Here is a 27,788-nt window from a genome sequence, read left to right on the forward strand (position 1 = left end):
GCTGAAAAAAAAAGTACAAAACTATATAGTAATTCAGTCCTGGTTCAGCCTGACCTGCTGTATAGAAGCTACAGTTTAGAGATTCTTTACCTAACACACATTAGAGTGAGTCAGAACCTTCACAATGAAACAAGAAGCTCACAACAAAGAAATGAAAAAATGCCAGGGGGCTGATTTTTAATATTGTTCATTAAGTCAACATTGAAGATTTTAGAACATAATTATATATTTATTATGAGGAAAAAAAAAAGATTTTAATGACTATAGGAGTCACTGAAGCATTGCAAAAAATAAATACTGTATTACCTGAGACAGCAGCACATGGATGAATTTTTAAGGCGTCTTAGTGAGTTAGATGCGTGACATGCTGAACAAACTAAGTTAAGTACCTGAATATGCCATTTGTTCTCATACCAGGTGGTCTGCAGTTTTATCATTTGGCCAAGAAAATGACTCATTCAGTGTTCTAAAACATGACTGATAACACCAAGAATTAGGGCTAGATTCTTGTCAAGATAACTTAAAATTGCGTCTGGTACTTCTTCAGGGAATGTCTTAAGACTTAAATTTTGTTTTTACATTAAGATCAGGGTTGATCAGCTAGAAATCTATTTTTTAAAATCTTTTTTACTTTATTGGTTATAATATCTTAATTTCCTAAGATATGCTTCCTTACTCTTTTGCCCAGCCAACCATCTCAATGAAAGGATCAGATAGAACATTGTACCCAAAAAGTGTATGCAGTATTTCTTTATCCATAGTCAGAATCATAAATCATAAATCATTCCATCATAAGGTGAAATGGACCTTAGAAAGACTGGGTACTTTCATAAGGACATTCTAATGTATTTAGTAATCTATTTTTAAAAATGATGCTAGCACCATTGAATTATTGGAAAATCTCATAACACTTGTATTAAAAATAAGAGAGAAATACCCCAAAAGATCAAGGAAACCATCCTTGGGTGCTTAGAGCTCGTGACAGAAACTTAAGTCACATTATACAAAGAAATATTTATGAAATCACTTATATGATAAAGACTAGATAGAATGGGTGTTAGGGCTAGGGTTGGTGAGGGGTGGAAACAGGGGATGTAAAAATATCTGCTGTACCATCCAACTAAAAATCCACCTTTTAATCTGGTTTCTATTTTTATCTGATAGCCCCTTTCTCTCAATATAGCTGTAATACTTCATCCAGTAATTGTCTTGCAGGTTGTTTTTCTTAGTGAGCAGTTTGAATAATGGCTTTAATGGGATTTCTTCAGTAGTCTTTGAGTTTCACAGTGCTATAACTCAATCAGCAGAAATGGCATGCTGGACAAACAGCTTCTTTACCATTTAATGTTAAATCCAGTGCTCATCTTCTCTACAGCATGATACTGTGTATGCAATGTTTTCCCAGTTTCTTCAGAATCCTCTCCTTTAAGCCATTGTTCATATAATGCTTTAATTTCTGAACTTGTCTCAGGCATTCTAGTTCTAACCATCTCATATAACTTTTCAACTTGCTGGAGAAGGTCCTTACTGGATATAGCTTCTGCTTTGATCTGACCACCACCATTTAAACAGCCTAAATGAAAAAGAAAAGCTCATGAATTTGGAGTGAGATGTTCAACTTAAAGACACTAAAGGAAGAATTTATAGCAACTGAAAAGTTATTCAAAACTATAAAGACTTGTTGCTACAGGGTAAAATTGAGATGATAAGTACCAAAAATATCAAGAACTGATTTAGAATACTCATTATTATTCTATTCTTTCCCCAAAAGACCAAACGGATCTACCAAGTACCAATGGCTTGTTCCAACACTCTGGGAAGTAGGATTGACAGTAATTTGCTACTGCTCCCTACTGGTCATGGTGGAAGGCACAGTTCTACCAATTAAAGTCAAGATTTCATTATTCTCTCCCTAATCCCTACCCAAAGCTAATTTATGCAAATTTATATATTTGTATAAGAAATCATTAGGTCCTAGAGGGGCCAGTACAGTTGTTATGCTAGCCAGTAAGAGATAAAACTTTACCTGATGGACAGGCCATGACTTCCACATAATGATATGGAGATTTTCCTCTCTTGAGTTTCTGTACTAAGTTCTGAATGTTTCTAAATCCATATGCCAATGCAAAGTGAAGTAGAATTGTACCATCTTTTTCTAACGTCACTTCTTGGAAATCTTTGTTTCTGAGATGAAAAAGGAGAAAATTTAAGAATATTAAGTTTTATGATCAATTATGTTTACACACAGAACATTCCATCTTCTGTACATATTGGGGAATAGGGAACCTGGCATATTTATAAGGAAATTAGGCAACCTGTGGTTTTTCAAATAAGAGTACAAACTTCCCAAGTCTGTATACTATGACATATATGCTCTATGCCCTTAGCAGATGTGGAATGATTAGAATTAGACTGAGCAGAAAATTGGACCCAGAAAGGAAATGCAACAGAGTTGGTTGATGTATAAGGATTAGTCCTGCATTGTTTTGTAGAAGGTAACAAAGAAATTATTGAGTACTTATCCCTTCTCTTGTAAAACCCTTTATTTACAACTGGGTCCTGACCTATTTTTCCTACCTTATTACATATGATTTTATATATTCTTTAGTCAAATTGATCTCAGAATTTCTCCCACTTAGCACCCACTCTCCCATCTTTATAAGGCTGTCTGGAGTGAATTTTCTCAATTCTAGATCTTGGAACTTCAGTTTCTGTTAAAAGACTAGCTCCTCCATGAGGCTTTTCCTGATTCTCCCTGCTTCCTATATCTTCCCAATAAATTATATTTAGTTTTCATTCACTTGTGAATTAGCTGTATGTTTCCTCTGAATACTATTTGCATTTGTATTTTCAAGTCCCTAGCACAGTGCTTGAAGGTACATAGGAGATGCTTGATAAATATTTGTTTATTGATTAATTATTGGCAGCTACTTCACAATTCTGTCATATAGAGTGATCACATTCCATCTTTTCTAAACAGTAGGTGAAGTCTTACTTCAAGGGTTTGTAGGTGATTCTATCCACTTGGATTCCAAAGAGTTCTTGGGCAGCATGTTGGAATATGTGTTCTAAATAGCCACCGGAACCACCTCCATGGTGGCCGAGGAGCTCCTCTCCAGAAACATAGCTAAACCTGGGGAGGAAGGATACAAGAGATCACCACCAGCTTGACCAGACACATGCATTCACAAGTCCATGTGCCTGTGGATGGATAGGAGTTGTATTTGGGCAATGAAGCCATCTCCAGCTAACAAGGAAAAGATTTTTCAATTGACCTGCTGCTCCATGCCTTCCAGGATTGCTTCAGTGGAAATATATTGTTCCTAGGAGTCTGGCAGCAGAATTACAGCCCTGGGCTTTTGATCCTGCAGAATCTGTGTGTCAGATAAATGCAGTGTTTATGGAAGTCCTAGCCATGGGCGCATTTGCTGAAAATGGAATTTTTGTCCTTGCAACAGTGAACATGCTGCAAAAGGACATTCATAAATGGCCAGAGTAAAGTTTCTGGGGAAACTCATTACAGCATACACTGGAAGCACATGTGCCTTTTTTTGTATCTAATGTACTAGATGAACAAATATACTACACTTTAAATACTAAGATCTGGGAATGGCTCAGTCAGATCATTACCCTTTTATCACATTATGCAGAGAGACAGGCATATGTGCACTAGTGCAAAAAATGAAGTGAGGCTTTCCCTTGGTTCCTCATGTTACATTCAGGCCATTCAGCTTCAGCAGTCCACTGAGGCCTATAGGGCAGTGCTGTGCTGGGTACAAAATCAACTCAGCCCCATTTCCATATCAAAAATCATACATGAACAGGCTGTGGAACGAGGTAACAAAGGACAATTGAACCCAATGAGTCTGTGCTGAAGGTGTCAAACAGAATGGTTTATTTTCTGACTCCCTGGTAATGACCAAGGTGCTTCTCATAATATGACTCCAAATGCTTACAGAAATGAAGTCATTATGATTGGTTCCAGAAGAGAGTTGAGAAAATGAACCTCAATACCATCTCTGCCCAGGTGGGGGATTATAAATACTGCATACACTGAAAAGCTGGTTAGATTTGCTGAAGTGTTTTTTCCCCCCCTTTTTCTATGTTACAAGGAATAGTTCTGGATAGAGGCATATTCAGAAATGAAGATGATATAAAAACAAAAGACTAATGAAACATTTAAAAATATATAGATAAAAATTTTTAAAAGTGGTCCATTATATTAAATAAGGAGAAATGAATTCAAATTCCTTTCACCAACTTTATTAATCCCTTGAACATTTTGTAGGAGAATGCAAACGGGTGAAAAATGGTTGTGTTCTGATAGTTTGGATGCTTATTTACAAAACTTAAAAAGTAGTCACCTTAGTGTGAATTCATCCCTTGACAAGCTGCTGCTGTTTTAAGGTTTTCAAAGCCTATCCTCACACTGTCCTAAAGTAGGTAGTGCAAGATTATCTCCTTTTAACAGGTGAAATAAATGAGGCTCAGAGAGACGAGGGTCACAATTGCTAGTGACAGTGCTAAGACTGGAATCTTCTGTTTTATGTTTCTCCACTATCTACTAATTCCATGCTGCCTCATATCAAAGCCCTGAAGTTACTTATAACTTGTTCCTTGTCTTTAAATCAAGTTTCACAGAAACTTTGGCGCATATTAATAACAAATTCTTGCTAAAGAGATGCCAAGCCAATTCCATGCTCCACAGTCACAAGGAAATAACTTCATTTAATTCGTTTACAGGTATACTAGCCTCTATTTAGGTTTCAGGCCTACACAGCTGAAACAAAAAAATTCAATGTGGAATACAACAATGGGTTTGTACAGGAAGTTAATTAGAAAGCTGTCACTGTGGGAACAGCTGTGCAGAAACCAAGCGTGCCTTTCTCCTTGGTCAGCGCTGAGGCTTCTGTGCCAGAAGCAAAAGCTGTGGTCTTCTGCAGATTAACATATTCATTTAGGAAGAGCTACATAGAGCCACATTTTGCCTGGGAATCTGCTTAAAAGTTTCTATTTTTAACTCCCTTGCTCTTGTTTACAGGAACTGAGATTCATTAGTAAATGTTTTAGTGTGTTCAGCATCACATCCTGCTGGTTTCTATCAGAAGAATAGTAACCTCATCAGGGAACCAAATCAGACACAACTGTAGTCACACCGAGAGCAGTGGTTCTGACACTAGCAGCCAACTAATACCCTAATCAAACTGAAGAGTCTTGTTCTCTTTTTCCATGTGTGAAAATAATCCTAAGTAAAAGCAGTCATTGGACGGTTTGTATCTGTGCCACCTACAGCTGTTTTAGATGTATTTCAAGGCTTAAGTTAAAAGGTCAAAGTAAAAGGAGAATGGTAACCTGCATTAAGGTGAAATCAAACTGGTACTTCTAAGTAACTTTTTATCTGAGAGGCCCTTATTTGTTCACTACCAAAGATTTGGAGCCAGGAAGTGGACACTGGAATTTTTACAACATAAATCCCATCACCTCTTTATAGTAAAATAATGCTGAAGTCATGATTGTGTCCCAAGTTGTGACACCCTCAATCTACTATAGTCGGCATTCCAAGGAATTTGTGCCTCCAACCTGAGATCTTTGACTAAGCTAGGTGAGAGCTGGCATTGGAATAGGTTGGATACTGGATGTCAACAACCTGAATGTTTGATGGCTCCAAAGTCAAATACAACTGACATGTCTGGCACTTACTGTGGTCAGTGTAAGAAATGCTTGTTGGTTGACTGATTTGGGGGTTATTGGTAGTTTGCTATTATTTCAGTGGATCTGTATTCTCATATGGGTGCTCAATGCAGTGGTGCAGATTACAGCTCATTCTGTGGACACTATCCATGAATAATTTATCCTCTGGATCCACCCACCCTGATGGAGGCTTTCCTCTAGATTTCCTAATATTGTATGGATGCCAATGGAGTACAAAGGCTGTTCATCCCTTGCTCTTTGTGACTGGTCAACCTTTTTCCATTCTGGAAACATCTTATGTTGCTTCTCTCAATTCTTTTTTTTTTAAATGTACTGTTGGGGTGGCTAGGTGGCCTTGCAAAAACTAAAAAAAAAATGTGCTGTATCTTTCATCTACACACTATATGCCTCCCCATTGAGGGTGACCTTCAAATTTTTTGGAGGTGCTATATTTCACAAACTTGCAGTCATACAGCATCATCTGAACAATATTAACTCTAAAAGGATGAGCCTGTTTCAGGTGAGTCATTAGGAGAAAATTTCCTTTTCTTTTTTTTTTTAGGTTTTTTGCAAGGCAAATGGAGTTAAGTAGCTTGCCCAAGGCCACACAGAGAACTTATTTCTTAAAAGACAATTCAATCCTTCTTCCTTCTGTTCTACTCTAGACCAAGCTGCTACCTTGTAGCATCTATTCAAAGTATATGTATTTTTTAAAATTTAAGGCAATGGGGTTAGGTGACTTGTCCAAAGTCACCCAGCTAGGCAATTATTGTCTGAGGCCAGATTTGAACTCAGGTCCTCCTGACTCCAGGGCCGGTACTCTATCCACTGCGCCTCCTAGCTGCCCCCAAAGCATATGTACTGAAGAATCAGCTTTATCTGTAAATCAAAGTTTGTACAACAGACACTCTACCTACTTGTGCGATTAGGTGGAATGCTTTTGAATGATCATGGATCTCATTTAAAAGGCTATGTAATAGATTGAGGCTTAATGAAAATGCATATTATCTGTATACATATGTAGCTGGAGAACCTCATTATCTACAGGGAATTCTCATTTGGACTCTAAACTTAAATCCTTAAATGACAGCATCAAATATAGTTGGAAGGCTTATCACTCTTATGCTTTGCTTATTATTCATAAGGGTCGAACAAAATTATCTTTGTTGTTACATATTTCAGGGAAATCTTGTATGATTTTGTCAAAAATGGAATATACCTTATTGGAGGAGAATCTTCAAAGTAGTATTTTTTTAATAGTCAACAATGAGGTCTTGCATTGTTTCAATTTTCATTCAACTCTATGACTATAAATGTGACTTACTGTAAAGTATCAAGAAAGCTTGCAGATTCCCCTCTCAAACCTTCATCAAGTATGCCCTTAATACCTATGCAGATTATTCTCACAGAAATTTTGATAAGGCAAAGTAAAGTGAGATGTGGATTTTTGGATATTCAATTTTTTTGATTGCCCTTTAAAAAACAACAACAAAATCTAAGATTTTTTTTCAAGAGTTTGGTATCTTCCCCTTCTTTTCATAATTTGAGAATTAACCAAAACGTCCAAAATTGCCTCACCTCCACCAAGGTCCTCCTCTATACAAACCTGGTCCAGTCCAAGAGTTCTTAGGATTTTAAAATTTTATTCTAACATGTTAGTAATCTGACTATATCAGATTGATTGATATAATTAATCTGACTCATCACTGACAGTTTATTTAGGAATGACTTCCACATCAGTATTGAGTTGATTCTTATATATCAAGGCAAATTGATTTGATTTTTTTTGTGATATAATTTGTTGTTCACCACATCTAGTATCTTCTTAGTGCACTTATTAAGAAAACATCCATGATATAGGTGTGAGGCTTCTGTGTAGTCTTCAAGACTGACTTTTTTTAAATTCTATATTTTATATAATTTAAATCTATATTTTCCAATGTTTTTTCCTACCCTCACCTATGCTCATCACCTTTGCATTGAACTCACCAAAAATTAAGCTGATCAGATTTTGCCACTAGCTGTGTGATAATTAATAATCAAATTAATATACTTGTAGAATTTCTTTCCTCCTCACATGACAGATAGTGGACCACAGGTTGCAGTGATTTTTTTATGGCACTTTTCAAAAAATACTTATTTGCAAAATAAGGCCTGAAATATTTTTCTTTATTTGAAACTTGAAATAGAACTTGTGAGCCATCTTTTCATCTAGCTCCAACTTCCATTTGTCATCTTGTTTCATTTCTCCTGGGAATCATATTCAGATGAATCAGATTCAATCCTTCCAAGGAGGAGTAGGTTTACTTGCTGATCATTGGTCATAAACCTCACATTTAGTTAACTGTTAGGATCAAACTCAGGTATGACAGCATTCTGTTCTCTTTTCTGACATTGTGCTACTGTCTTTGCAAAAGTGGAAGTAGTGAGGGAGCTAGCTACCTGGCTCTTTCATTTTTTCCTTTGTTTCATGGATTATCATATACAGAGAATTCCTCACTAAGTGGTAATGAACCTGGTCCTCAGGAAGTGGACATTGTCTGCTGCTGGAAATTTACTTGAAGCCTCCACATCATTCTGCTGATACAGCCTTTGAAATCCCATAGTGGGTCTCCCCTTCAACACCAGAAGGCATCAGTACTCTCTGTTATAACAGAAGCTCACAATTCCATAGTGTAGCATTATAATTACTGAGTGCATTCCTCACAACCACCCGAGGAAATAGCTAGTTCTTATTACTTACCATTTATACAGCACTTAATGGGTTAAGCAGAACTTTCCATATCATTTTATATATCATGTGATCCTCACAATAATCCTTTGGGAAATGTAGTAAAACCAGTAATTTTAACAACTTTTACAGACAAGGAAACCAAGATTAAGTGGTGAAATGACTTGCTTAAAGGCCCAAGGCACAGGTCCTCTGGCATCTTGATTCCGTAAGTTTTTGCTCTAATATAGTGAAAAATAAGAGACTATGAGACCCAACCCCCCCAATAAAATGTAATTAGGCTCTCACATTGGTAGTTTGTAGATTTATTTTTGACTATGAAAATATTTAGATTGGTTATTTCACTTAAATACCAAATCAAAGGCCTGTTTTCCCACTTCAGGTTGACAAAACTTTTAAAAGACAAGAACAGGTGTTAAGTCTTAGGGATTCAGGTTAAAATAGCATCTCCTGGGTAGAATTCTGCAAACTCAAGAATAACTTGATAAAAATGTTTTTAAACAGGTTTTCTTGTACTACTTTCTTTCTTTTTAAAAAGCATTTGATATTGATAAAAGGTTAAAATCCACCCCCCCCCAACAAATCCACAAGTAACTCCCTGAGTGGTGCAGCAAAATTGAAGTCCATTTATATCAGTCCTGAACTTAGCAGGTCACAGAGAGAACAGAAGGAACCTTTGAGGTCATCAAAGCCTGCCTCCTCATACAGATGGGGAAAATAAGACCCTGGGAGAGGAGGAGACTGAAGGCTTCTGAAGGTCAGAGACTTTGGTGGGGGGAGGCAGGTCTCTGGGCCCTGTTTCTAGGTCATTTTCCCACTAGGCAGCTCTGCTGTGCTGCATCTGAAGGAACATGGACACAAAAGAGTCCAAATTCAACTTTGTGGTTCCAAGCTATCTAGTATCACTGATTAAAAAGAAGGCAAGGCTACAAAGCTATTTTCTGTGCACTTAAAAAGAAATGGGTACATTTACAGCTGATACTAATTTAGAGCAGCAAAACATGTAATTTAGAAGTTATTCGAAGTCTTTTGAGCCCCATCTCTGTTTGTCTGGACGGCATCCGGGCAGTGGTCCTGCTTTTCACTTTTAAGCATTCGAATCACTGCTCATCTGTTTTTCACATTTGAGAACTCTTGCTTTTATTAAATTGAAAACAAATGATACACACAAAGTGGGAGGCTGAAATGACCCCAGATGACTTTATCAGTGTATTTAGGTTTCCAATACACTCAGGAAATGACTGACTAAACAGAATGGTCAGGGAGGGGAAAAGGACTGTGTTATGTATCACTGCATAGTCTGTTCCAGGGAATTTAGCATCTGGATAAAAAAAGGGACGTTCAGAAGTAGACTCAGTTTCCTGTAACTTTTCCCTCATCAGTTAATGGGTCTGCGGTCAAAATTAAATTTACCAAATATGCAAAAAGATACCAAGGAAAACGTAATACTGAATAGAAATAAAAGACAGGAAGAACACAGAAGCCCAGGTAATATCTGGGGGACTCTTATTTTGGATGCCCAGAACAGGGGCTCAAGTCATCAAAAGCATTTACTGACAGCAAGCTCTATGGCAAATCAAACCATCCCTGGTTGAAAGGGACTTTGATTTTATGGCAGCACATAAATATTGTTCTGTCAAGAAGGAACCCAATAGTGGAAAGAAAACTGACTTGGGAATCAGGAGAAGTGGGTTCTAGTTCTGGATTTGCCACTACCTAGGCTGGATGGCCTTGAATAAGTCATTTGCCTCCGATAAATAAAGGGGCTGGACTTCATGTGACCCTAAGGTTCTTCCTAATCCTAATAATTCCAGAAAGCCATGTATCAGCCAAAGAACGGTTGCTGCCAAAACCAACTTCAACTTTTGATTTGTGCAGCTTCAGACAATCAACAACCCTAAACAACAACAACCCTATAGTTCCTTATTTCTAATATGTGCCATACAACTAGTTCCTAGACCCAACACTGACAGTGACTAAGAACACTCTGTGATATCCCCCTCCAACAGAAATAATGAAGATGCTTTAGCAAATGGGCAACAAAAATACTTAGGCTTACTCAGCATCCAAAGGGGCTGGATCCACATCTGACAAACAAACTCCCTCTTGTTCCAGCAGCCTTAGTATTTCCCCTAGAAACAGAACCATAACATAGATGCTTTTCTCATTTGGCATATCAATAAAAATTCTGAGTCATCTAGTTGAAATAAATTTCACAAAAGACATTAAAAAATGAACTGGCTAGGATTTGAGAGAATGGCAGACACAGGCACATTGAACATAATGAAAAGAGCTGAAAAACCTAGACTGAGTCATCCTATCTGAGGTCAATAAAGATGCCTGCATGTTCTTGTGGCCTGGCTCCTACAAGAATCCAAGAGTTAGGACCCTATGGAATCTTTAGTTAGATAGGACTATTCAACTTTCAAATCTTCTGGGAGAGATCCACAGCTTCACTTCATATCTCAATTCTTTAGTTAAAAAACCAAAGACATTTTTCTTTAATATCATCCCTGACACCCTGCAGGATTAGGCCTCTGCCTAGAAACCCTATCTGGTGCTCTGTGGAAACTAAGAACAGCTCATCCAGGAGGACTGCTCTATTAGGACTGAGCAGGATTGCTCCTTGAGGGCAGAGGCCTGGCACACAGGACACCCTTAGTAAATGCTTGTAGGGCCAATGGTGGATTATTCCTGCTTTCTAGGATAATAACCCAGGTTGTTTAACCTTTCCTCAAAAGTCTCATTTTGTACTTTTAAGGATTCCTGAAATCCTCTCCAACTTCTTCCTATTTTCCTGTAGTCCAGACATGGACATGCCATCTTACTGTGTATCTGCAAGGGGGATGTTCCAATGTGTTCTGAGTATTGTGCATGTGGCTTGACATAGAGAGCTCAACACAGCTGATTCCTGTTCAGTTCGTGACATAAGCCTTTTCTGCAGGGCAGCTAGGTGGCACAGTGGATAGAACACAGGCCCTGGAGTCAGGAGGACCTGAGTTCAAATCCAGCCTCAGACACTTAATAATTTAGCTAGCTGTGTGGCCTTGGGCAAGCCACTTAACCCCATTGCCAGGAAAAAAAAACCCCAAAAAACCCAAAAGCCCTAAAACACCCAAACCCAAACCCAAAAAGCCTTTTCTGAAGGGTTTTCAATACCAATTCGGTTCTGTGGCGAGGCAGGAGCTAGCAGGGCTTTTTAAGACCCAAGGAAGGGAGCAAGGGTGCCCAGGGACACTCAAACTTTCAGATGCTAAGTTCTTGAGAAACCTGGAAATTCCCCCAACTTCAGACTTCAATTCTTAAGGGAAAAGGACCACTAGTGGTATTTCACATTCCACAGAAATGTGACAAGAATAAGAAATTAATAGGAAAACCAATTATAGCTAGCTTCTACTCCAAAGTAATAAAACAGCATTGTTTTCCTATCTGTCAAGGGAAAAGGTGCTGAGAAAGGCCAGGCACCAAAGTGATGCTGTCAGTCCAATAAGTAATATGGAACAATTGTAAAATCTCATGAAAAGATTTAGTCTCAGAGAAGTGCTGAGTGTATTATGACAATGTTACCCATACCTGTGGTAATTACACAGTCTACGTCTCTAGTTTGGTATTCTTGGTTGAAAAAGTCTGGTCTTGATGCTTCTAACTTTTTGTCATAGCAGGGCATCACTGTTACATGGTAGATCTTGTCAGGGCTTAAATGCTACATTAAAAAATATGGAAAACATGGAATTGCTGCACTGATTACTATTCAAAAACACAATCTTAATATTAAACAAGAACAACTCATAGTCCTGTGGTGCTTTATGACTTCTAGGGCACTTTCCAGTGGCAAAGTTAGGATCTAAGCCCCAGCCTAGCATTCTTATGAAGACCTGACATTACTTCTCAAATATACTGACCGAGGGGGATTAGGTACAGGACACTAGAGACACAAAAATACAATATATCCACTAATGTCTTGAAAGGCCAGGAAATAATTTTGATAGTTAAGACCATTTGAAAGAGAGCTTTGCCAAATACTTTTTGTCTCTGTCAGTGTTTTTTTTTAAATGCATGCAGATGTCTTGAGTTAAATTTAGTAGTAGAAAATGAAACCATTCACAGATATTAAATCATTCACAGATATTAAATCATGGAATTTGTAGTGCTTTCACATGTTTCCTAACAAAACCAATTTTAAATAAGAGAATCCCCCTCCTCCTTCCCCAAAAGAACATCTATATGACTAAGAAGGAATTGCAGAGGTCAAATAGAAAAAAAAATCATACTGGAAAAAATTAATCAACTTGAAGAGGAAAATCCATTCATGTTTTATGGAAAAACCAAATAGCCTTTAGGTAAAATAATTACATAGAATTACACAAAATTTTATCTGTCCCCAAGTATTTGACATGTTCCAGGTAGAATACCCCTTTTCTACAGAATCATAGACTGCACTAGTTGTAAGGGATGGACCTCAGTGATCAACCCTCTCATTTTATGGACAAGGGTCAATTGACTTCTACAATCACATGGTTAGTAAGTGGATTGGCAGAATTGGAAATCAAGCCAGATCTGCTGCCTCACAATCCAGTGTTTTGTCCCCCCCCCCCCATTATGCCATCCTGGCTTTTCCCCTTTAGTTTTACTCTCTTTAGCAAGTGAGGACACATGGGTGCTTCTATCTAGGTGCAATCCATAGTTTGTAAATGGGGTCAATTCTTAGATTAGCTTTGATTGCTCAGTGGACAGCAGGACTCAGAAGTTATAAATTATAAAGAAGTTTGGTAGAGTAAAGCACAAAATATTAGTGGCCACATAATGTTAAGAGACCTAGAAAAAATTTGTGAGCTGAAGGTTAATATTGGGAAGATACAGACAAGAGTTAAACAGGATGAGCAATATGAATGGATTTTTTTTTCTTTATGCAGGGCAATGGGGTTAAGTGGCTTGCCCAAGGTCACATAACTAGGTAATTATTAAGAGTGTGAGGCCGAATTTGAACTCAGGTACTTCTGACTCCAGGGCCGGTGCTCTATCTACTGCGCCACCTAGCTGCCCCACTATGAATGGATTTTGATCTGTACCATGGGGGGAGAGCACTCACATTAACAGTATCACAGATCCACTGAAGTACACTTCAGAAAAACTGGAATTTTGCCAATGTGTACCCCTTCTACCAATGCACTACCACTGTACCTTAGGAGATGGTTTTCATGAAAAACTACAACCAGAAAATATCGGTTAAGCCTCTGGCACAAAGTCTTTAAATTTGGTTGGGCTGGTCAGCAGACATACAATCAAACCATACTCTAGCCTGTCTTGTCATTACTAAAAAGTGACTAAGTAGTGACTGAATCTAAGACAGCTCTCTAGTAACACATCCAGATTCATATAGACAAGAGAACTATTACCTGCTGCTGGGCAAAGTGATCCTTGATTAGGCTGCCCATGACCTGTTGGGGAGATTTGACTGTACTGATGTAAGGAATAATAAAACTTCCATGGGTTTTCTCAGCATAACAGATCCAACCTGAAAACCATTATGAACTAGAATTAGTGCATGGTGCATTTGATAACTTCAAAAAGCCTAGCCACCCACTCCCTAAACAAGGTTAAGATTCCAGGTACTTTTGCTGCCAAATGTCAATGAAGCAGGTTTGCAAATGACATGACATTTGGGGGAGGATTAGGTGCTAAAGAAAGTCTTGACAAGAAAAAAACATGTATATGATGACTTTAGAGAACTTTCCTATTTTTATCACTATTATCTTTATTAATAGTAGTTCAAAGGATCACATCAATCCTGGTTTCATGAGAACTGATAAGACTAGAAAATCAATTTCAAGAACCAAGAAAACTTTCTGGCTTCTAGAATCAGTTCCTGTGGGTTTAGGAACAGAAATTTTATGTTGATGCTATGAACCAGTTCTTTTATATCACTGTATTTTCTATCCCTTCTCCTTCCAAGAATGATTCTCCCTCTGCTTATTTTGAATGACTGATGATCTGTCAGGCTTTATTTTAAGAGTCAAGGGCCAACAAAACCTTATATTATTTAGGCACACCTGGACAGGCAGAGGCCAACATGGGCAAGGCTTGTTTGGATTCTGTGCGTCTTCGAAATCGTCGTATGAACTCTCGCTGGCTTTCCAAGAGGCTAAAATTTCTTGAGAAAGTTGTGTCAAACACATAGTGTACTCCTATAAAAATGAATATTTTATTTAGAAATGAGGAAGAATGCTTTTAAAAAAATACCTCTCAATCAGGAGTCTACCTAATTACTTTGTATTTGGACTGTATATTGGCTTGGTTTGTATCAGTTTCAAGTAGATGCAACAAGCGAGAATTGAGGCTCAATCTGAACTCTCAGCTGATTTTGCCTAAGAAGGAAATGATACTGCTGATTATGCCATAAAGTCCTGGTAATGTTATTGCTCAGCTGTTTCTATATTAGCCAAAGATTATTATTTGCAAAAGTGCCCCAAAGATTATCCATAGTGTTTGTGTATGAAGCATTTTTGTAAGAAGCTCTATTCCCTTTGTCAGAACGCTAACAGCTTCGAATGGTCACAAGTGGAGTCGGTAAAGGAAGTGTGGTTAGCTCAGGGCAAGTCCATTAGAAGGGTTGTCTCATTTGACAAATGGGATGGAAAAGAATTGCAGAGGTATAGCGTGAATCAGATTTAGAATACTGAAGACTGGGCAACATATAAGTATTATTAGACTTATCTTTAATAAAAAAACAAAAATATCAGGTTTGGTGGGTTTTAGGTGTCAGGTGAAAGCTGGATCAACATTAAGAGAAGAGAAGGATTCCTAGTTTAGAAAGAAGTTGGAAGATGACTCTGGAGGTTGGTCATCTTCTAAACCTAACTCCATGATTCTGGTATCTAGAGCCCATGCTTATATAATCTGTTAACAAAGACTGTCACTGTATAGGAAAGGTGGGGCTTCCACTCCCCAGTGAGAAACAGCATAACACAGTGGAGAGAGCCCAGATTTAAAAGACCTGGGTTCAAACCCTGCCACAGAGATGTACTGTCTGACTAAGTGTGGGCAAGTTACTTAAACTTCTCAAACTTAGTTTCTTTTGGAAAACAGTGAGAGTAATGGCTCTCCTACCCACCTCATGGGGTTATATTTTAAGGAGGACAATTTCTTTCTTTTTTTTTTTTTTTAAAGTTTTTGCAAGGTAATGAAGTTAAGTGGCTTGCCCAAGGCTACACAGCTAGGTAATTATTAAGTGTCTGAGGCCGGATTTGAACTCGGGTACTCCTGACTCCAGGGCCGGTGCTCTATCCACTGTGCCACCTAGCCACCCCCAAGAAGGACAATTTAGATGCTATCTGTGAGTGACAGTTAGCAAAGTTTGTGGGACAGCCAAATGGTTGTGAACTTAACCTCCCCTCTCTAGTCCACATGTCACAAATTTCTGATTTCCCTGCATGACAGTTCAGGATGATTCTGATCTATGCAAGGATAATAAAAACAATGTCCTTAGGGCATCTGCTGACACCCTCCTAAAGCCACATGAGTGTTCATGACCTGAAGAGCAATGACTGGCCAGTACTAGGGAGAACACCATCAGACTGGAAAGATATTGAGAGTGGATCCAGTGACAAAACAGAACTGTGGTCTGAGGTCTGGCTTCACCTTCTACCAGAAGGTAGACCACTAGAGTATGATAAAGATGATTATTTGCATTGTACCTCCTGAAGGTGATTTGAATTGAAATCGAAGCTCTCTTAGTATTAAATGATATATTTTAATATATCATTGGCTGAATGATATATTAAAAGAGCATTATAGGGGGTAGCTAGGTGGCACAGTGGATAGAGCATGGGCCCTGGAGTCAGGAGGACCTGAGTTCAAATCTGACCTCCAACACTTAATAATTACTTAGATGTGTGACCTTGAACAAGTCACTTAACCCCATTGCCTTGCAAAAACAAAAACAACAAAAAAGAGCATTACAGACAGAAGATGTAGCTTCTAGTCCTGAGCTGGACACTGAGGCTGATACAGGGTGATGGGGGGAGTCAAGTCTTCCTTTCTCTAAACTTTAATTTTCTCACTAGAAAAATATGAATAATACTTTATTATCTACATTTCCGAGAGCAGAATAAACTACTTTATAAATCAGAAAGCACTAGTCACATGTAAAATATTAATGACAAGAATTCTAAACTCTGGAGGGACAAAAGTCAGAATTTCAAACTGTTTAACCTCAAAATGCATTGTTCTTGATCTTCAAAACTAAAACTCCAACTTAAAATCAAACATGATATAAATGGTTGAAGTTTCAAAAAAATGACTTAAGATTTCAGTCACAAGCAAAATGTCAGTGACTAATAAGCATGAGAGTATTTCACTTCCCACCTTGATAGTTTGAGGACACCCCCTCATTATCCAAGGACAAGTGGAACAAGAGGGCCCCTTTCCCACCTCTATTTTTAAAGAACGCAGTTAATTTCTTGGCAGTATCTAGAGGAGTCAGTTGAAATCTTGCTGCTAAAGATGCTCTCGACTGTGGTGAAACTGAAACGACAACTACTTTTTGCTGGCTTGGCTCTGCAGTCTGGAAAACAAAAAGTGAACAATTAGTAATAATTTCAGAAGGTAAGATAATGACTATGCTGAAGGAAGACACACACACACACACACACACACACACACACACACACACACACACGTCCCCTTGGTTCTGAGTCAGATTTTTATTCTACGTATAAATGGGACATCAAATTTAGTCACTTTAATTGATCATATCAAAAGAACTTACAATGGCATTTGTGATTTCTGATATAAACACCATATTAAGGCCACAGAATAAGTTACTTCATATTAGAAAATTCACAACAATTTCACTTAGGAAATGTTAAAAAGGAAGACTGTTTTGATTCTAGGTTTCTTAGGGGAAACAAGTGGAATGTTTGAAACACAGTATGAGCAGGTAAAATATACTTTTTCAATCCTACACCATGGCATTAAATGAAAATATACATTTCAAAAGTTTGCTACTACATACTTTGTTAAAATTTAAAACTTTGTACAGTTCTTCATGGCTCTGCTGGGTGATTAAGACACTTTCAGCTGAAGTAATGCAGCCACTGCAGGCTAAGCAGTCATTCAGAGAGATTTTAGCTTTTTCAAGCTTCTGAGAGTCTCCATCCTAGAGAAAATCAAATGAAAACATTTCATAAACTGACAAGTGACAAAATCATTTCATTGTAAAGATGACATAAAAATAAGTACCTTGAAAAAAGCTAACAAAGGCTTTATGTTCTAATCTTATAGAGTTAGAAATAGATAATTCTCCATAAAAACAATAATGAGACAGCATTTACTTTTTTTATAATTTGCAAAGTACTTTACATATTGAGCCTAAGAACACCTATGATGTAGGTGAGGTGAAATAGGATAAGAGAGGTTAAGTGATTTTTCTCAGGGTCACATAGCTAATAATCCTCTAAAATAGGATTTGAACTTGAGTCTTCCTGATTCCAAGTCAGACACTTTATCCCCTATGATGCCTATCTGAAGGTGCTGTGCTAACCACTAGGAATAGGAGCATGAGCTTGCTGTTAAGAAGCTTGCATCCTCCCAGGGTACACCACACATAGGTATCTATACCAATTGAGGTTTTTGGACTGATGCCATTTTAGAATTGCATGAGAGAAAGAAGTCCTAGATGTGTGATCCTGAAGCCCTGGGCTCTGATTCCTCCCAGCTGGGTGACCAGATGTATTTTACTCCAGCCCTCAGAGGTTCCTAATGTGTGCACTGCCTACTTTACCAAGGTATTAGGAAGAAAGGACTTTGAAAACCTTAAAAAACTAAAGAAAAATGTTATTACTGGTACAAAATCACAGCATAAACAAACCCCCACTATGATGTTAAATCATATTCATGTTTGTTTGCTCACCCAGCATGGTGCTAGATACTGGAATGCAAAGACAAAGATAAGACAGTCCTAGCCCTCATATATCCAGTTATGTACAAAACACACAGAAAGCAGATACCTTAGGGTAGACAACGAGAATACACAGCAGAGGGCAAGCAGTTTCAAATCAGTTCTTCCTCATAATGGTGTAACTTCCCTGAATTTCTACCAGATTATGCTGCCATTTTTAACACTTCCTGTGGAATCAACTACCCACACACTATGAGGCTGTTTTTCCCAGGAACCAATGAATGGAGTCTACTTATACCCAGAAGTTGAATGTTTATGGAAAGCAGTGCATTCAATATTCCTAAATTTCAAGTTCTAACACTTCATAAAAACTCATTTGGAAATAGAGGAAAAAGAGAAACATTCAGATTTCCTGCAGCTGCTCTTGGATTAAATGAAATAGAGTGAACTCAAAGGGTGAAATAAAAAAAGTAGCAGTGAAATCAGTGAAGGAAACAAACAACTATATCCTTAAATTTATTTACTCCACACTAGGCAATTCAGAACAGTGGCCAGAGGGCTAGCCTATGAGGCAGGGTTCAAATTCATCATTGGTCCTGGGCTATATAACCCTGGGACTCTTTAGAGTTGACCTCTAAAGGAAGGAATGGAGGACAACCTATGCAAAGGCAAGGAAATGCATAAAGCTGATCATCTCAACCAATTCAATTGATTTCAAGTTATTTATTAAGCACCTATCATGTGCCAAGCACTGAGATACAAAGACAAGAATGAAACACTCCTGATCTTAAGTTTGCAATTCAGCCCTAACTTCTTCGTGTCCCAGGTGACTTTCAAAGACTAGAAATGGCAAAGCAGAGTAGATCCTGGTGGAGAAAGTTTCCTCCTCAAGAGTTTCTTATACTAATTAACCACAGGTCCAAAGGGGAAAAAATATTAAGTAGGGATCAATTTTTCTAAAGGCCTTGAGGAAAGTGAGGGCAAGTCAGATGCTTGGTTTCTTTGATGATGAGAAGGGAAAAAGAAAGGTCCAAAAAAAAACTCAGAATTAAGAAAATGGAAAAGGGTCAAAGACATTTCTTTAGTCTGGCATAGCCCTTAAGCTTACCAAGTGTTAACTATTATCATTTCATCTGATCCCCAAACTCTGAGGCAGGTAAAAAAAGGAGACATCATCTCCATTTTACTGAGATGGAAACAGAGGCAGGCCCTCCCTGTAGGCTCCAACTCAATTCTGACACCCAGTCCAGTGTTCCTGGGTATTATAATTACTTTGTCTTTGATCCAGAATTCTGAAGAGGGATGGGGACAAAAGCTGAAGGGAGAAAGAGGCTGAGAACATCGGACAGAAAAGCAAGTAATAACTCTTTAAGGAGTTCTCTGTGATACACACACACACACACACACACACACACACACACACACACACACACACACTCTTTGCTCACTATCATGCTTATTTTTACAGATAAGGAACTCGAGGCTTGGATCACTGACTTACCCTAAGTGGCTGGTATTCCAACCCAATTATTTTGATTACTAGTCTCTCCACTGAACCATCTGGCTTCTCTGAATAATAGAAGAACCTTTGGTTTGCCTGGATATGTAAACAGTCCAGCAACTTTGAGAAAGGCTTTTTTGGCTCAGGGATCCAGATCTAACTGACAAGGATACCTAGGTTATTTAGGGGTCAACACTTTGGCAGAGCTGAGAGTTTTCATAACAGCTGCCCTTCTGGCTAACTGGAAAACAGGTATTTTTTTCTTTCAACTTTACCAAAGAGAAACTTAGTACCTCTTTATAAATAAACACATTAGCCCAGTACTAAATTCTGGACTTCTAAGCCCAACTTTGGGTAAAGACTATCTTACTTTTTTGCTAGATGAAAAATGACAAATCTTATCCCCATCTTCAGAAATGCAAGAATTTGTTGGGAGGAGTGGGGGTGATCTGTAAAGAGTCCTTTGCCAGAATTTAACATGAGTTACAGTGTATATACTCTATAAGACAGAGAGAGAAATCTAAATGGTTTCCTCATCCACTTTACCATACACTTAATTTTACTTAAAAAGTCCTTATATACCTGTCTGATAAACTCTTTTGTTGAGAGAGCCAAGGCCCAGCTGCCTTCAATGGGGAGTCATGGATTGTTTTGAAGGAGGCTGGCTAGACCTAATCTACAAATCTCCTGGTTCAATTCTGCCATGTGAGCAGCTTGTCAAACAAAAACTTGTAAATCCTAGTTGTCTTGGCTGTCTATTCTCCTCACCAAGTATAATCTAATATCCTCCTGAATCCTCTATTTCAGGCTCTTTAAGGGTGGTCTGACTTTGGGAGTTCCTGAGATTTTTTTTTTTTGGGGGAAGTCCTCAAAGATCAAAACTATTTTCATAATAAAGATGTTCTAAAATCGAATATGGTAAACATCAAGAATTTTAACACACTCAAAGCTCTTTGGTGTCCTCAATAATTTTTTAATTGTAAAGGGGAACTCCATCAAAATATTTTGAGAACTACTACTAAACTATCACTCTTCTATAGTCACATTCCAACCCAGTTTTTCTACTACCTACCCTGTTATCTCCCAGTTTTTTGGAAACCCTATTCAATTGTCAAAACATTCCCTTGCAAACTGGGGGTTTTAAAACCAACATTCCTCTTAAATTCCTTTATTAACAGAAACAACATGTATTATATACAAACTATATGCAAAGGAATTTGGGGAAGGACACTTGACAACTGGGAGATAAAGAAAGGACTCTTATTGTAAGTTGAGTTGAACACTGAAGGAAGGCATAGAGGACAGCTTATCCTATGACAAGGAACTGCATAAAACTGATCATCTCAAACAATTCAATTGATTCCAAGTTATTTATTAAGCATCTATCATGGGTCAAGTACTGAGAGTATAGAGACAAGAATGAAACAATCCCTGATCTCAAGTTTACATTCTACTGTAACTCAAGGGAGCTGAAGAGATCACTGATAAGAATATAGAGAGGGAAAAGTGGGGTATGACAGAGCCTTGGTGAACACTGACATGAAGCTGGCAAAAGGATGATGATACAGCAAATGAAACAGGGAAGGAATTACAGAAGCAGAAGCAAGAGAGAGTAGTATCATGTAAGTCAAGAATAATGCTCCTTAAATAGAGATCTATCCAGGTCATTCCTCTACACAAAAAATCTTGTGGTATTTTATAGTTTCTCAATTACATAGGCCCTCTATCAACCACTCAACATTTCCAGTCTTATTGCCTTCTATCATGCACTCTAAGCACCAGCCAAAACAAATAATATTGAACTCTCTTACCTCTGTCATCAATCTTTATGTCCACTATACCTTTCTCTTCCCCCTTTATAGGATTTTTAGTCATTCATTATCTCCTTTGCTTGCCCTATGTCTTCCTGACTCCTTCAGGTGAATCATCTGTGTCCTAGGGGCTTTTTTTTTCTACACTTGGCAATCTTATTTACTCTTATAGTTTCAAAATGTTCATTGGTGTGACTCCCAAATCTTAAATTTCAGCCTGACCTATCTTAAAGAGTTCCAAACCAACACCTTCAATTCTAGAGCATTCATTACCTTTATTCAAATAGACAGCCCACTGGTATCTCACCTCAAAATTGTCAAAACTGAGTTTATAAAATATTATCCTAAATTTGCTCATTCTTTTGACTTTATTATATAAATCACTGGTACCTCTAACCTCTTGTTTTTTGAAAACCTGGTACTTTTGACCCTTACTTTTGCTTTCTCTCTCATAGTCTTATCAACCCAAAAATGACTCACACCTGCTCCATTCTCTATTCTAAATGCCACTACTATAATACAGGTTCTTCATTACTACATTCCTTTTAAATCGACTCATCACATCGATGCTAAATTTATCTTCGTTATGCAGAAGGTAACTGAACAAAATTCTTCACTGGCATTTTTGCACCTACTAAAGTTTAATTTACATGGCAAGTAAGGTTCTCCATAAAGTGGCACCACCTTTCCCCTCCTCCCTTTTTAGAGTTTGTTTAAAACTTTGTTTTATTTTATTTTTAGCTCCAAATCTTTTCTTCCCTCTCCCTCCAATTAAGAAGGCAAGAAAAACAAAATTCATTATAAATATGTACAGTCATGCAAAACAAGTTCCCGCATTAGCCATGTCCAAAAAAGGAAAAAAAGAAAAAGAAGAAAACATGCTGTATTCTGTATTCTTGAGTCTTTCAGTTCTCTACTGGAGGTGGAGCATTTTTCATCATAAGTTCCTTAGAACTGTGTTGGTGGGTCATTCATTATGTTCATCAGAAGTCTTTCAGAATTAATTATCTTTACAATATAGCTATCACTGTATAAAAGGAGCTCCTAGGTTTGGCCACTTGACTTTGAATCTTAAATTTTTTCAGGTGTTTCTGAAATGATCCGCTTCATCGTTTCTTACAGTACAATAATATTCCATCACTTTCATATACAACTTTTTTCAGTCATTCCCTAATTGATAGGCATCCCCTCAATTTCTAATTCTCAAAAAAGAATTGCTAAAAATATTTTTGGATATATGAGTTCTTTGATCTCTTTGTGGTATAGCTGAGTCAAGGGGCATGGACAGTTTAAAAGCTTTTTGAGTATATTTCCAATTTGCTTTCTAGATTGACAACCCTACTTTTCTAGCCTTGTCTCATTTCTATTTCTTTCTATGAACTTTACCCTCCAGCTGAGCTGGACTATTTGTCATCCTTCATGGATACCCTACCTTCATGAATTTGCTCATTTTTCTGTTATGTCTCAGGCCACTTCCTTACCCTCATCCCCACTCACAAATCTATTGAATTCTCAATCATCCTTAATGCCCTCAAACAGAAAGGTCTTTTAGCTTGGGAGTCAGGAGACCTGCATTTTAGTTCACTTCTGCCATAGACTAGGCCGTCCTCTTCAGTTTAAGAGCATTTTTGTTAAGTATAGTCTTGTGTTGGGTGCTGGGGGAAAATGACACAGCTTAATTATGGTATCATCCTAGTAAGAAGGTGCAAAAACGCCATGTGAGATCTCCCATGACTCCCTACATTCGGGAATGAGCACTATACTTATTCCTCTCTTCTACACAAGTAACGATAATACAGAATCAGCAATGATCAGGGTTCACAACTCAGACAGCAGAATAACCTGAAAATCAGAGTTTTAGAGGGGACTTCAACATATACACCAAATTTTTCAAGTATGAGAACAGAGGCTGTGATGAAAAGGAAAGTACTGAACTCCTTATGAAAAGAGAGAGTAAGGTAAGTAAATGACTACAATAAACCACTAGACTAGATGATAAAGAGGTTTCAGGAGTGTGCTGAGCTAGCTTTGAACCAAGTGATTATTAAATTTCTGATTTAAGAAGCTGATTTTAAAATTTCAGTAGGAGCAGTTACACTTCAGATGCTACAAATCAGAGCTTTGTTGACTGTTACTTAACAAAAGGATGGAGAAAATGTAAATAATGCAGATTAAATTTAAAAATGTGTTATGTCTTACATGAACTTATGCATAGTGAATTCTTCTAACAAAGAACTGGGAGTGACTTAGCTAATCAGCACTACAATGATTTACCACAATCCCAAAGGACTAAGGATGAGGCATACTGTTCGATGATATTGATTCAATCATGCTATTTTCCATTTTCTTTCATTTTTTTCTTTTGAGTATTCTTGTACAAAAGGACCAAATGGAAATGTTTTACTTAATTGCATATGTATAACCTTTAACTGATTGTTTACTGTCTTAGGGAAGAAAAGGATAGAATATGGAACTCACAACTTTAAATAAAAATGTTAAAAACTGGAAAAACTGTATCATGCATTTGTTTCCCCCCTAGATTATTAAACATTTACCAGCACATCCTTGGATGGAGTGTGTACCTCAAAGAAAATGAAGTTAAGTAATGATGGCAAAAGGAGAGTCCAGAAATGGAAGAAATATGCTTACTTCTGCTCAGTGCATCAGAGGAGAAACACCTGGTATTGGAAACGGTAGCCAAGGGTTGGTGGAAAGAATGTGAAATAGAGATAGATCTAGGACAAAGGGAAGTCTGCCAGCAGCAGAGCAGTGATTCCAGACATTACAACTGAATGGGAGGGTAAAGGATAGTCTGGATGGTGAAAGGATAGGGCTGAGATAGTTAACAATGAGTATGAAGAAATAGGTAGTTGAGAAGATTATGTCTCAGCAGATGGAAGAATTCTAAATTCAGGGTCAGAAAGAAGAGAAGCAAGTTGGAATAAGCTCACCATAGCAAGAGGGTGTGAGTAGTCTGATAAGGGCTCCATCAATACAGGCTCATAAACATTGAGAGGTCAAGGCACTGAGATGGTCATATAGCCATAGCCAGTGGCAAAAATGAGACTCAAACAGGTCTCCTCATTCCCAAACTACTGCCCTTCCCCTCTAAATTATACTCAAGTTTCATCCTCAGACACACTTTCGGTTCCCACCAAAAAGGAGATTAATGTAGGTCTTCTTGGGTTACAAAAATCCAATCCAAATTATAACAAAGTAGAGTTCAGTGAAATAGCTTGATTTTAATGCAAAGAGTTTGATTTTGAGTATATCAGCAGCTAATTATGAAACAGATATTAACTCAGAATAAGTAGTTTTAATTTTAAAATCTCACTAAAGAGTAGAACACACCAAAGAGAAAAGAGCCCAGTCACTGGTCATGGATGGACTCCATCCTCCCCCTGATTAGAAGAGAAGAGCTCTGTAAAATCCAGGGATTGATATAAAATATAAATTACTTGTTTGTAACCAGCAAAGTCAGAAAGCAAAGTGAAGAAAAGTGAGTCTCAAGATGTTAGTTACAGTTTTATGACAAGGAATGGTGAGAAAATGCACCCAATTCTTACTTGATTAACTTGGAAATAAGTCCCATCATCTTCAATCTGAATCTTGGCTGTGCCTTTTCCAAGTTTCTTTTCAACTTTCATAGGCTTTATGCAATCCTAGGCCAGAAAAACAAACAAACAAACAAAAAAGCATAGTATCAGAGATATGTATGTATATATATAGAACTGGAAAGGATTGTAGGGTCTGATCCAACATTATTAGTTTCCAGAGAAAACTGAGGCCCAGATTAAGGGACTCACCCAAGGTCACATAGCAAGTAAATGGCAAAACTTATACTGGTTATCTACATCCTCCTAATCCCCAGTCCAATACTTTATTATTCACTATGAATACACATGACCATAACAATAGTTTCCAATTACACAGTATTTTTTCAAACATTAACTCTATAAGGAAGGCAATGTAAAGCTAACACTTCTATTTTTATCGATAGAGTCATTTGTCAAAGATCACATAGCCAGGACTCAAACCCAGGTTTTCTGACTCCAAATCCAGAGTGCTTTTCACTATGCTAGTGACTACTGTCTGATAATGGCTTTTCTGCAGAATTGAAGAGGTCTTACTTACAAAATTCACCCACAAACACAGATATTATCAGTATCTTTGCAATAACTTTTTCACTTCTTCCTCAACCCAACCAGTCCTGAAATAGCAAAAATCAGATAATTGCTCAGGCTGATTTTCTGCCACAGAAATCCTCAACACAAGATAAGAGTTGCTTACCTTGTTTTCACACATAGCACAGTTTTCTAACATTGTGTGGGAACCCAAGGTTAGTTAGCTGATCATGAAAGTCCATGAAATGTCCACTCTGAACTAGCCAAAGTCTTCCCAGCAAATCTTTACCAATTATCCCAACTCTCCTTTTTAACAGCAGCAAGCAGGAGGTGTGGTCACTAAATTCAGGATGACAAAATGCTGCATCTGCTAGTGATGGGGAGGCCTGGGAGAAATGTTTGCATTTGGAGATCCGGGGCTACCCCCTCTCCACACACCATAGAAACTTCCCGTTTTCTGCTGCTCTCTAGACTCCTCAAGCCTTCCAGGGTCAGAAATCCTCCTTAGCTAACTATGATGAATAGAATTCCTTCTGGGTATGCTGTTACTTCTCTCTGATAACACTCGTCTGGGACAGAGACAGAGCCCAGTACCAAGGATTTTAACCAAGGAGGTTAAAGACAGAGATTCCAAGTACCCGGAAATGTATACAGAATAGCACTTTTTTTTGTGGTGACAAAAATTGGGAACAAAGTACATGTTCATTAATTGGGGTCTGGCTAAACGAAGTGTGGTATGTGTTTGTGACAAACTTACTGAATGATTATAAAAAAAGATAAATATGAGACATTCACAGAAGCATAGGAAGCTATATGCACTTACATGAAAGTGAAAAATGGAAAACACACACATATATATTTATTTATAGTGTCTAAAACAATGGAAAAGGAAAGTACAAAAAAATTATAATGTAATTATAATGACCAAGTTTAGATTTGGAAAAACGTACTTTTCTCCCTTCTTTGCAAAGGTGAGGAACACATCTACTGTTAGACAATGTGAATATTTTGATCGACTTTGTTTAATTGCATTTATTGTCCTCTTTTTTGAAATACAAAGAACGGCTTCATGGATAGGGGTTATGAAAAGATTCATTTAGAAATAACAGTGATATGAAATCAATGTATAACATGTAAACACTAACAGAAGGCCTGTAGAGGTTGGAGCAAAAATGGGGGGGGAACTCAAAATAAATCTTTCTTAAAAAAAAGAAATAACAGTGATAGCATAAAGATATGAGATATATATATATGTATATATATATATATACACATATATATATATATATATATTTTTTTTTTTTTAAAGGAAAAAGCCCTACATTTTGCATCAGCTGGGCCGGTGGTTACACACCAGTTGTGCGACCTTGGGCAGTCTTACTATCAGTATCGATCCCAATATAAAACTGCGTATACATTTTACAAAGGGCTCTTTTCCTCTGTTTGCCCCATCCTCGGGGATGGACAAAATTGCCGCCCTACACAGCGGCGGCCTCGCCAGGCCAGCTCCTCCCGGGCCGCGGCCTCGCCAGCTCCTCCCGGGCCGCTTCCGGATCGGGCCGCGTGGCCGCCGGGCGGGAAAGCGGGTCCCGGGCCTGCCCGCAGGCGGGCGGGCAGCAGCAGACGGCACTGGGCAGCTCTTTGCCCAGGGGCTCGGACGGCTGGCCGCACCCCGGGTGGAAGCTCTCCTCCACTGCGGGGCCTCGGGGCCGCCACCCGGGCGCCGGAGGCGTATCTGGCGGACAAGCCCCTCCCCCGCCTCGGCGCGGACCCCATGACGTCACTAGCGGCCCTTCGGTCTTCCCTTTCCCGCCGACCCTCCCCACTCTCCTCCAGCAGGCTTCCCCCACGCGGGGGGCTCGTCCTCCCCCGGAACTCCCGGCCCACCTGAGACGGCCCAATGAAGTCGTCCAGATCCGTTAACTGCAGCGCCCCGCTGAAGGGCGACGCCATGACGGCCACACTGCCGGCTGGCGCCCAGCTCAGCCGGGACTGTCGTCAAAGGGCCTGCCGGGAGATGCATTTCCGCCAC

General features: G+C 38.4%; 1 protein-coding gene across 3 annotated transcripts; it reads right to left on the minus strand.

The window, feature by feature from the left end:
- Window positions 1-171: 171 nt before the first annotated feature.
- Window positions 172-27,788, minus strand: CIAO3 (cytosolic iron-sulfur assembly component 3). Of its 3 annotated transcripts, none has more exons than XM_074197089.1 (11): window positions 27,644-27,787; window positions 25,199-25,294; window positions 17,436-17,579; window positions 16,853-16,985; window positions 14,473-14,607; window positions 13,819-13,937; window positions 11,996-12,125; window positions 10,482-10,554; window positions 2,996-3,133; window positions 2,027-2,184; window positions 172-1,573 (listed from the first exon to the last, which is right to left on the minus strand). In XM_074197089.1, exons 1-11 carry the CDS (start codon window positions 27,707-27,709, stop codon window positions 1,335-1,337), a joined length of 1,431 nt encoding a protein of 476 aa, XP_074053190.1. In that variant the 5' UTR covers window positions 27,710-27,787; the 3' UTR covers window positions 172-1,334. The 3 variants fall into 3 exon arrangements, with proteins under 3 accessions (XP_074053190.1, XP_074053191.1, XP_074053192.1); XM_074197090.1 differs by lacking the exon at window positions 27,644-27,787 and adding an exon at window positions 25,923-26,987; XM_074197091.1 differs by lacking the exon at window positions 2,996-3,133 and having other exon boundaries at window positions 27,644-27,788.

The sequence above is a fragment of the Macrotis lagotis genome, chromosome 8 (genome assembly GCF_037893015.1).
Source record: "Macrotis lagotis isolate mMagLag1 chromosome 8, bilby.v1.9.chrom.fasta, whole genome shotgun sequence".
NCBI classification, from domain to species: Eukaryota; Metazoa; Chordata; class Mammalia; order Peramelemorphia; family Peramelidae; genus Macrotis; species Macrotis lagotis.

Coding starts and splice junctions, on each gene's coding strand:
- CIAO3 (XM_074197089.1), bottom strand. CDS start 27,709: ATGGCGTCGCCCTTCAGCGGGGCGCTGCAGTTAACGGATCTGGACGAC. Junction 17,580..25,198: donor CTTATTTCCAAGTTAATCAA/GTAAGAATTGGG, acceptor GATTTTCTCTAG/GATGGAGACTCTCAGAAGCT. Junction 2,185..2,995: donor ATCACCTACAAACCCTTGAA/GTAAGACTTCAC, acceptor TTTTCATCTCAG/AAACAAAGATTTCCAAGAAG.